The sequence below is a fragment of the Carcharodon carcharias genome, chromosome 9, assembly GCF_017639515.1.
Source record: "Carcharodon carcharias isolate sCarCar2 chromosome 9, sCarCar2.pri, whole genome shotgun sequence".
Classification (NCBI taxonomy): domain Eukaryota; kingdom Metazoa; phylum Chordata; class Chondrichthyes; order Lamniformes; family Lamnidae; genus Carcharodon; species Carcharodon carcharias.
The window spans coordinates 156167320-156179164 of NC_054475.1; the positions used below are offsets into that span (position 1 = coordinate 156167320).

At 40.0% G+C, this 11845-nt stretch overlaps 1 protein-coding gene across 2 annotated transcripts in view; it reads left to right on the forward strand.

The window, feature by feature from the left end:
* Positions 1 to 8687, forward strand: part of mtm1 (myotubularin 1) — a 142826-nt gene extending 134139 nt beyond the window's left edge. For both annotated transcript variants that reach the window (XM_041196002.1, XM_041196003.1), the window contains 2 exons: positions 4479 to 4655; positions 8345 to 8687. In XM_041196002.1, coding sequence (XP_041051936.1) covers positions 4479 to 4655; positions 8345 to 8521 — 354 coding nt within the window. In that variant the 3' untranslated portion in view covers positions 8522 to 8687. The remainder of the gene's footprint in view (positions 1 to 4478; positions 4656 to 8344) is intronic.
* Positions 8688 to 11845: the final 3158 nt, after the last annotated feature.

The following is an 11845-nucleotide window of genomic DNA, read 5'->3' on the forward strand; positions in this document are numbered from 1 at the left end:
TGAAAAAGATTTTTCTCACCTCGCATTTGTTTAGTTTGCAAAACACTTTAAAACTGTGCCCTCTGGTTTTCAATCCATTTATGTGCAGGAACAGGTTCTCCCTATCTACTCTGTCCAGACCCCTCGTGATTTTGAAAACTTCTATCAAGTCTCCTCTTAACCTTCTCCTCCTCTCCAAGGAAAACAGTCCCCACTTCTCCAGTCTTTCCTCATAACTGAAGTACGTCTCATGCCTGGAACCATTCTCGTAAACCTCTTCTGCACTCTCTCCAATGCATTGACATTCTTCCTATAGTGTGGTGCCAGAACTGTACACAATGCTCCAGCTGAGGTCTAACCAGTGTCTTACATAAGTTCATCATAACCTCCCTGCTCTTGTATTCTACGCCCTTATTAATGAAGCCTAGAATACCATATGCTTTAGAAACAGCTCTCTGTACCTGTCCTGCCACCTTTAATGACACATGTACATATACACCCAAATCTCTCTGCTCCTGCACACCCTTTCAAATAGTAGCCTTTATTTTATACTGTCTCTCCATGTTCTTTTTATCAAAGTGCATCACCTCACACTTCTCAGCATTGAATTTCATCTGCCACCTATCTGCCCACTCCACCAATGTATCGATGTCCTTTTGAAGGCCTACATTGTCCCCCTCAGTTTACAATTCTCCCGAGTTTTGTGTCATCTGCAAACTTTGAAATTGTCCCCTCCACACCAAGATCTAGATCATTTATATATGTCAGGAAAAGCAAGGAACCCGATACCAACTCCTGGAGAACTCCACTACAAACCTTCCAGCCCAAAGAATACCCATTAATCATTAGTCCCTGTTTCCTATCCCTCAGCCAATTTTGTATCCATGTTGCTACTGTCCCTTTTATTCCATGACCTATAACTTTCCTCATAAGCCCGTTGTGTGACATTGTATCGAATGCCTTTTGGAAGTCCATACACACCAGATCAATGGCCTTGCCCTCATCAACCATCTGTTACCTCTTCAAAAGACTCCAAGTTAGTTAGACATGATTTTGCTTTAACACATCCATGCTAACTCTTCCGAATCAATCCACATTTTTCCATGTGACTATTAATTCTATCCTGAAAAATTGTTTCTAGAAGTTTCGCCACCACTAAAGTAAAACTGACTGGTCTGTAATGGCAGGACAGATCTTTACAACCTTTTTTGAACAAGGGCATAATGTTTGCAATTCTCTGCTCCTCCGGCACTTCCCCCAAATCCAGGGAACATTGAAAGATTATTGTCAGTGTCTCTGCGATTTCCACTCTCACTTCCTTCAATATTCTTGGATGCATCTCATCCAGTCCTGGTGCCTTATCAACTTTAAGTACCGATAGCTTATCCAATATCACCACCTTATCAATTTTAAACCCTCCTTGTGACTAAGTTTCTCCTCTGTCACCATGGCCTGGGCAGCATCTGCCTTGTATGTAAAGACAAATGCAAAGTATTCATTTAACTTCTCAGCTATGTCTCTTGTCTCTATGTGTAAATCCCTTTTTTGGTCCCTAATCGGTGGTCCTCCTCCTTGTACCACTCTTTTACTATTGATGTACTCATGGGACTTTGGGATTTCCTTTTATGTTAGCTGCCAGTCTTATTGCATCATCTCTCTTTGCTTCTCGTATTTACTTTTTCACATCCCTTCTGAACCTTCTGTATTCACTGTATTCAACTTGGTTCTCAATTGTATTTGCTACCGGACACCTTACATAAGCACTCGTTTTCTTCTCTAACTTAGATTCCATCTGCTTTGCCATCCAGGGAGCTCTGGATTTGTTTGTCCTACCCTTCTCTTTTGAGGGTACATACCTTGACTGTGCCCAAACCACCACCTCTTTGAAGGTAGCCCATTGTTCAGCTACTGTTTTACCCACCAACCTTTGGTTCCAGTCTGTCCTGCCCAGCTCCGTTCTGGCCCCATTGAAGTCCACTCTCTGTCATTTGATTATTCTTACTCTGGATTGACCAATATCATTTTCCACCATCATTCTAAACCTTGTGATACAATGATCACTGACCCCTAAATGTTCCCCCACTGTCACTTGATCTACTTGGCCCACCTCATTCCCAAGAACCAGGTCTAGCAGTGCATCCTTTCTTGTTGTACTGCTGCAGGAAATTCTGAACACAATCTAGGGACGCTTGTCCCTCACTGCCCCTTACACTACCACTATCCCAGTCTGTATATGGGTACTTAAAGTCCCCTATTATAACCACTCTATGATGTTTACACCTCTCTGTAATTTTCTTGCAGATTTGTTACTCTATATCCTTCCTGCTAGCTGATGGTCTATATATTACACTGAGCAATGTAATTGCACCCTTCTTATTCCTTAGCTCTAGCCAAATCGATTATGTCCTTGAATCCTCTGATACATTCTCTTTCTCCAGCACTGCAATACTCTCAACCAAAAACGCCACCCTCCTTTTATCCCTTTCCTATCTTTTCTGAACACCCTGTAACCAGGAATATTTAAGATCTAGATCTGCCCTTCCTTAAACCAGGTCTCCATTATTGCCATATTATAATCCCACAAGGCAATCTGTGCCAGTAACTTTTCTTAACAATTTTATTAAGTATATTCTGTGCATTCACATACACGCAGTGTAACCCTGATTTAGATTTCATTACTTGCTCCCTTACTCCGACTTCGTCTATTAACTTACGATTCTCTATTTTAGTGCTACCTGCCTCTCCCAGCATTTCGTGCACCCTGGTATTACTTTCTGATATCCTCTCCTGGTTTCCTTATTTTAAACCCTCCCCAACAGCACTAGCAAAACGCCCTGCAAGGAATTCAGTCCTGGCTCTGCTCAGGTGCAACCCGTCCGGTTTGTACAGGTGCCATCTCCCCCAGATCCAATCTCAGTGACCCAAGAATCTAAAGCCCTCCCTGCTACACCATCTTTCCAGCCATGCATTCATCAGTCTTATCTTCCTATTTCTGTGCTGACTTGCATGTGGGACTGGAATTAATCTGGAGATGATTACTTTAGAGGTCCTGCTTCCTAATTTTCTACCCAGCTCCCTAAATTCCGATTGCTGGACTACATCTTCCTACCTATGTCGTTAGTACCAATGTGGACCACGACCTCTGGCTGTTTGCCCTCCCTTGCAAGAATGTCCTGCAACTGTTTGTGACATCCTTGATCCTAGCACCAGGGAGGCAACAGACCACCCTGTAATCATGTTGACAGCCGCAGAAACGCCTGTCGGTTCCCCTAACTGGAGAATCCACTATCAGTATTGCCCTTCCGCTCTTCTTCCTCCCCTCCTGTACAGCTGGGCCACCCATGGTGCCACAGGTTTGGCTGTTGCTGCACTCCTCCAAAGATCCATCACTCTCACCGATATCCAGAATGGAAAATCTGTTAGTGAGTGGGACCTCTGGGGACTCCTGCACTACCTGCCTGTTTCTCTTGGACTGCCTGGCAGTCACCCATTCCCTATCTGCCTGCTTGCCCCAACTTGCAGTGTGACCACCTCTGAACATGCTATCCATGTAGTTCTCTTTCTCACAGATGCGTCTCAGTGACTCCAGCTGATGCTCAAGCTCTGAAACGCGAGGCTCAAGTTTGTACAGCTGGTGATACTTCCTGCACACGGGCTCATCTGGGTCACGGGAAGTGTCCATGACTCCCCACATGTCACAGGACGGGCTTTCCACTTGGCTGAGCTTTCCTGCCATGCCATGCCTTAACATTAAACTCTTAAATCACTTTATTTACTTTAACTTTAGTTACTTTTACCTTACTCTTGTACTGTTAACTATAAACTGGAGATTAGTAGAAAGTGAGCCCTTACTCACAAACGAGCTCCCTCTCCTGTGCCTATAAATTCTTACTTTCCCTGTGCTTGTTTAGAGATTTACGCTTTTCAAAATTACTGGGATTGAAACACAGTCCCTAATAGCAACTGCTCAAGAACCAATCAAATCATGACTTTCCTGTGATGTCACATTCTCACTACTTTTTTCAAATTAACAAACAGCTCAGGAAGGGTGCTCCCACGCAGGTCCGACCGCTCTACCCCCGGGAAGGTAAGTGGGACTTTCTCTCCATAAGGACTGTGTGGTGGTCACTCCGACCAATACTGTCATGGACAGATGCATCTGTGACAGGTAGATTGGTGAGGACAAGGTCAAGTAGATTTTTCTCTTGTGTCGTTTCCTTTGCCACCAGTTGCAGACCCAGACTAGGCCAACTCAATCAGTGTTGGTGCCTTTGAGCCACATTTGGTAATGGACATTGAAGTGGCCTACCCAGTGTACATTGCACTTGCTACCCTCAGTGCTTCTTCCAAGCAGCATTCAACATGGAGGAATACTGATTCATCAGCTGAGGGAGGACAGTAGGTGGTAACTGTCAGGAAGTTTCCTGCTGATATTTGTACTTGTATTTTTCCTGTGTTTGTGCAACGTTGTGTTTAAACTCTTTTTTGTTGATTTCAAGGAGTTGCGAAAAAGGACTGTGTCCTTATGGTCTTATATAAACAGTGAAATTGACAAGTACATCAATCCGTTTTACACAAAAGACCAACACCGTGTGCTCTACCCAGTAGCCAGCATGCGGCACCTGGATCTCTGGGTCAACTATTACATCCGGTGGAACCCTTGGTTCAGGCAGCAGGTACGTGACTACAGATGCAAATCATCATGCATACTATATTGCTGTAAGAGTATGATAGTTTTGAGGGTGTGAGGCATTAAATTGGTCATCTTCTCTGGGGAAATACCTTGCTTTGTCAGGCACCAGCCCAAGTGAGATTATGAATTCACTAATGGGATGTTGCAGATTTGTTCTACCCTTTGTGATGAAGCATGTTAGTACAGAACACGTCATTCATAGAGTCATTTAAGGCACAAAGGAAGCCATTCAAACTATCGAGTCCATGCTGGCTCTCTGTGGAGCAATCCAGTTAGTCTCATTCCCTCACTCTATCCCTGTACCCTTGCAAGTTTATTTCCTTTAAGTGACCATCCATTTTCCTTTTGAAATCATTGACTTCACACCATCGAGTTCCAAGTTATTACCAATCGCTGTGTAAGAAAGTTCTTCACATTCCCTTTGTCTTTCTTGCCCAAAACCTTAAATTTGCATCCCTCTAGTTTTGTACCCTGGGCTAATGGGAACAGTTTTTCCTTGACTATCTTATTCAAACCTGTAGTGATTTTGTACATCTCTATTAAATCTCCCCTCAACTTCTTTTGCTCCAAGGAGAACAACCCTAGCTTCTCCAACCTAACCTTGTAGCTAAAATCCCCCATTCCTGGAACCATTCTGGTAAATTTCCTCTGTTATCCTCTCAATCCTTCATAAAATGTGGTGACCAGAACTGGATGCAATACTCTAGCTGCAGCCTAAGCAGAGCGCTATAAAAATTTAGCATAACTTCTCTGCTTTTGTACTCAATGCATCTATTTATAAAGACCAAGATCCCCTATCCCTTGCTAACCACTCTCTCAATATGTTCTGCCACCTTCAAAGATCAATGCACTTCCACTCCAGGATCCCTCTGTTCCTGCACACTGTGCCATTAAGTCTGTATTTTGTCTCCCTATATTTTCTGCCAAAATGCATTACCTCATATTTCTCTGTATTAAATTCCATTTGCCACTTGTCTGCCCATTCTGCTAGCCTATCTATGTCCTGTTGCAGACAATTAATATCATCCTCACTGTTTGATATTGTTGGCAAATTTTGAAATTTTACTCCGTATTCCAATATCCCAGTCACTTACGTATAGCAAAAAAAAACCCGGTGGTCCTAGCAATAATCCTTTGGGAACACCATGTCTACCACCATCCAGTTTGAAAAATAACCACTTGCCATCACTCACTGTTTTGTGTCTTTAAGGTAGTTGTTTATCCAGTTTGATGCTGATGCTCCTATTTCATGAGCCTCAATTTTGTTAACAAGACTTTTATGTGGTACTTTGTCAAACACTTTCTTAAAATTCAAAGAGATAACATCCAACACATTCCCTTAATCAACCTTCCCTGTTACTTCATAAGAAAATGTAGTTAGATTAGTCAAGCACAATCTCTCTTTACAAATCTCTGCTGGCCTTCCTTAACTAACTCAAACCTCTCCATGTGCCTGTTGATGATTTTTTTTCCCTGATTGTTGTTTCTAAAACCTTAGCCATCACTAATGTCAAACTAATAGCCTATAGCTTTTAGGACTGTTCTTACATCCTTTCTTGAATAAGAGTGTCATATTTGCCACTCTCCAAACCTCCAGCACTTTCCTCCCCCTGTATCTAGGGAAGATTATGACGAGCTCTTCTGCTATGTCCACCCCCAGTCCCTTTAGAAACATAGGATGCGCCAGCCTTTCCTTTCCTTATTAAAAGATAAGGTTTCTTCTGTTAGGTTTTCCTACACTGTCAGTTCCATTAAGGTGAGTTGAAGACATTCTGTGGCTTAGTACGTGTTTCCATATGCAATGCATTGCATTGTAGATTTTCACTGACCCCAAGATTTCATCTAAAACATGTAACTTATTTATGTGGTGATTTAATTGTACTAAAACTTGGTTTTTGTCCATCAAAATTCTACCAGTATGACCCTTGTTTATCTTCAATAATCTGGCCTTTTGAATAATCTGGCCTTTTGAAGTCTAGAGCAATAGGCTTATCCCTGCAACATCCCATTAATGCTCATGTAAAGAATGATATAACTCAAAAGGGAGACATTTGGCTCATTGTACCTAGCAAACTTCTTGAAAGATCTATCCAATTAGTCTTACTCCTTGTCCCTGTTCCTATAGTCCTGTAATGTTTTCTCCCTCACCCCCACCACCCCCCTGCCTCCCCATAATTATCCAATTCCCTTGTGAAAGTTATTATTCAATCTACTTCCACAGGCAGTGCGTTCCAGATCATCGTAGCTCGTTGTGTGTAAAAAGAAAGTCCCTGTCACCTCTAGTTCTTTTGCACATCAGCCTAAATCTGTGTCGTCTGATTACTAATCCTTCTGCCACCGGAAACAATTTCTCCTTATTTACTCTAACAAAACCGTTCATAATTTTGAACACACCTGTCAAATCTCCTCTTTGCCTTTTTTGTACTATGGAGAACAATTCTAGTCTCGCCACAAAATTGAAGTTGCTCATTCCTGGGGCCACTCTTAAATCTTTTCTGGCCTTCACATCCTCCCTAAAATGTGGTGTCTATAATCGAATGCAAGACTCCAGCTGTGGCCTAAACAGTATAAGGGTTTGACTTAGCATCCTTGTTATTGTACTCTGTGCCTTTATTTATAAAGCCAAGGATCTCATGATTTTTTAAAATCTGTTTTTTCATTTGTCCTGCCACCTCCAAAGATTTATGAATATGCACCTCTTTAGAAGAAATTTTGTGAATTTCTGTTGTTCCTGGGTACACTAATTACTGTAAGCAAAAATACAATACAGGTTTAGAGTGCAAAACCAAAACATATTTTAGATCAAAAGCAGAATACTGCGGTTGTTGGAAACCTGAAATAAAAACAGAAAATACAATGCATCTGTGCTGACTTTCTTTAATTAGCTCATGCTTTTCCAAGTGCCAATTAATTTTGTCATGGGTTATTGGCCCCACCATGATGTTTGGATAAATGGCTTATAATTGCTGAGTTTATCCCCCACCCCTGTTTTGAGTGGGTGTAACATTTTCTGCCCTCCAATCCTATGGCACGACTCCCATACTGAAGGGGATTGTGAAAGATTGTGGCCAGAGTTTCCACAGTTTCTATCTATACTTTCCTTAGAAATGGACTGCATCCCATCCAGATTGAGTGTCTTTTCTATTTTGAGTACTGCCAAACTTTTAAGTATGTGCCCTTTCTTTATATCCTATCCAATATCGCCATGTTTAGCTTTGTTTCCTTCTCTTTAGATGCTGCTAGATCTGCTGAGCATTTCCAGTATTTTCTGTTTTCATTTCCGATTTGCCGTATTTTACTTCCGAATTAAAATATTTTTTGTGTCGCATGCTTACCCTGCATTGTATTTTCACCAATGTGACTGTACCCAGGAACAGAACAGAAATTCATAAAGGTTCGCCTAAAGGGATGCCAATAATGATTTGAACTTTGGTGTGCAACTTGTATCCTATTTAAAATGTGTTGCATCAGTTTTCCTGAGAAAAAGATAGGGCAAACTGTTGTGGAACTGAATTCTGATGCAATAAAACTGTTTCAGCATTCACTAGAAATGTTCATTGCCTGGGCAAATGAATATCTGGTGAAATTGAACAGTATATTGAACAGCTTTTTCATATTACCGTAAAATGTTAATATTTATGTAACAGTTTCTCCTGCCCCTTCTTTGAGCAGCAGGATCCAGTGCAACAGCGATACAAAGAGCTGTTGGTTGTACGAGAGCAGTTACTGAAGAAACTAGAGGAACTGCAGATTTCAGACTCTCCGACAGGAATGCTTCCCCATGTTTCCAATTCGTCCACCTCATCTTCTCCAGTGCCAGTATCTCCACGCTCGCAGACAATGCTTTGAAATGTGTGCATAGAATTCCAAATACTTACAGTACTTTACTTTAGAGACTGTAAAGAATTCATTTAAGCTACACTGTTAAAAGAATGCTGGAATGTTGATTTATTCGCATGTTAATACTATAATTTCTCTTTATACAAAAAGTGAATTAAAAATATTTTGATAAATAGCATCGTTCTAAATGATGTGCCTTCGTTTAAATGGTAGCAGGCTGCCATTTATGTAGAGTTACTGTCCTGCTATTTCTGTTTTTCAGTAGTAGTGCTGACTTTCTCAATCACTGAGTAAAGAAAACTGTGGAATTACTCATCTCAAATCCATGAGTAATGAGAGTCTTGAGAGGACAGCTATCATGGCTCTATGGATTACTGCAATAACTAACCAGGAAATCCTGATTCTGTTATGTAGCTTATATGGCTAGCACTGCAAATTACTGATCACATTACTGTTTCCTACTTTAATGGTGTTCCCTAGGTAATGGAGATAGTACTCTGGTATTAATGGAGATAGTACTCTGGTATTAATGGAGATAGTTAAAAGCAAAATACTGCAGATGCTGGAAATCTGAAAGAAAACCGGAAAATGCTGGAAAAACTCAGTTCTGACAGCATCTGTGGAGAGAAAAACAAGAGTTGACGTTTCAAGTCTGTACAACCCTTCTGAGCTCCGAAGAAGGGTTGTACAAACTCGAAACGTCAACTCTGTTTTTCTCTCCACAGATGCTGTCAGAACTGCTGAGTTTTTCCAGCATTTTTGTTTTTTCCTTCTTAATGGAGATAGTACTGTAGTATTAATGGAGATGGTACTGTAGTATTAATGGAGACTTAAGGGTCAGTGCCAAACAAAGACAACAGACTAGAAAAGATTGTGAAAACAAAACGGGGGAGTAATTGATCTTGGGTGGCATTTCAAACAGGCAATAGCGGGCAGTCAGCAGCCCATTTTACACCACACCAGAGTAATGAATGCTGATTTGCAATTGTCCATTACGCACTGCTGCCTAAGCTGAATTTTAGCCCCTGGTGTATTTTTTTATGACTGTAGCTGGTAATTTTCGTGCATACCTGTCACGCACCCACCCCACTATCCGCCACTACTTTGTGCTGTCGTCTTTTTCTGTCTTAAAATCAGGACCTGAGTAAAATGTAACCAGTTTGTTTCTATTAATATTTTATAGCCTGAGTTCTCTTTTTTTATAAGTAGAATCTCTCCCTTCACGTGCTGCCTTTGCAATAAACCCGATATTCTTAATAACCCGATACATTGCTGGTGGGAATTTCCAGGTGCAATTTTTGAGTTTATATAATTGGCTGAAGTATTTCCCCACTCATTTTTTAATTATTTTCCAGGAGCTAAAAATACTATGCATAATTTAAACAAATTTGAATTAAATGTATTAAATTATAGTCAATTATACCTTGAAAATGCTGATTATTTTATTATCCATCCCTTTACAGCAATTATACTGATATTAAGTGAAGTTACATTTAGGTTCTCGTACAAATATTTGTTTTTATGGGCCAGTAAATAATACTGACTGATTTTGGAAATGTATAACCACCTGAAGCATTTTAGCAGCTACTTATCCTTGACTTAAATTAATTTGCTTCCTTGCAGTCATGGATCTGAAAATAACAGTGGGGCTTAAACACTGGCCTTCATAAACCTGAGAGCTACTGTTGGCCCTGTTAGTATGTTAACCAAACAGCTGTCTGATATTTTGCCAGAGGTATTAATTCATCTAAAATCACCATGTAAATAGCTGAATTGAAATAATGGACAAGAGAATGCCATTAATAATACTAACTAATTTGTAGACTTTTAGTTACAGATGTGTTTTCTAGTAAAGCACAATTGTTTAACATAATGTTTCTTTCAATAACATACGTAGGCTTGTTTACAATTTTGTCCGTCAATTTTTTTCAATTCACTTTATATCAGCCAAATAATATTCATGAATATTATTTTAGGAATTTCATGCTTATTATGTAAGGGCTATTTGCATTGGAGTTATTTTTCTTTGAATGTATCTTTGACACTAAAATATTCACACTGATTCATTTTTTTTAGGGGAAGCAAAGGTGATACTGAGAATATAGCTAAATTGGCAGTAGTCATCTGAATAAGAAGAGCGTGAAAACCTGACAACATGGCTGTAGGCTGACAGTTCAGTTCTGAGGGGGTGCAGCATTGTTGAAGGTGTTCAGGAGAGATATTAAACTAGGGGCACATCCATCAGCTCATGTGGACATAAAACATCCCATGGCACTATCTTAAGAGCAGCAGGGGAATTCTTCTGGTATTTTGATCAATATTCCTCGTTAATTACTGCCAATAAAACCCAACAGTAGCTGGTCATCCATTCCTTTGCTGTTTGTGGCACTTTGCTAAATGCAAAATCTTACATGTGTAACAGTAGTTGCACTTCAAAAAGTAATTAATTGGCTCTGAAATGCTTTAGGCATCCTGAGGACATAACACATTATATAAATGCAAATTTGTTCTTTCAAATTATGACAAATTGAGCACACTTGGACTAATTCTTCAAAATTGGTACATTATCCTAATCAAATTCCAGAAGTCTTAATTCAATTTAGATGCTTCCTGGTTTCTGCTATTTACACCTTATTCCACGCACCGAGGAAACCAGATCATAGAGAAATTGTATTTGGCCTTGGGGAAATTTTACATACGTTTGAATTTGTTGAGTTTCTACTCTACATTTTAAACTTAGTTAAACTTAAGCCTACTGCATTTCAGTTGAACTTTAATTGGGTTTGACTGATAGCTGTGGGTCATAAATGCATCTTTACAATTGTTTCATCTATTATGTCTTGAATGTAAATATGACCCATGTCGTAATCGGAACCTGAAATCAAATGAGAGATTTCAGTGCTGAAAACTTTGCATACATCACCGTCGTTGGTCTGATTTAAACAGTAGATCAAACGTTTGTATGTGTTGGAGCTGTGTATGTTTAGAGTATGATGCAGATGACAAGCATTAGGGAAGAGCTTGATCGGTTGAAATCCTTGCCATTGTCCTATATCTGGTTATACAGTTGGTTCTTCTCTGAATTTTCTGTTACATGTCATTATTTGTGGGGATGGCACATTTTCTTCCATTTTTGGTTTATTTAGGCCTGCTGCCAATCGTTACCTCAGTTAAAAATGTATTAATGTTAAAAAAAAATGTTTCAAGGCTCAGAAACTGTAATTGGTTTTAGAAATTCAGTAATGAGTGTCTCAATGCCTACTCTTTGTCTTAACAATTAATCATGTTGAGCATTCCATTTTTTCAATATTCTTCACAAGAATATTACAAAAT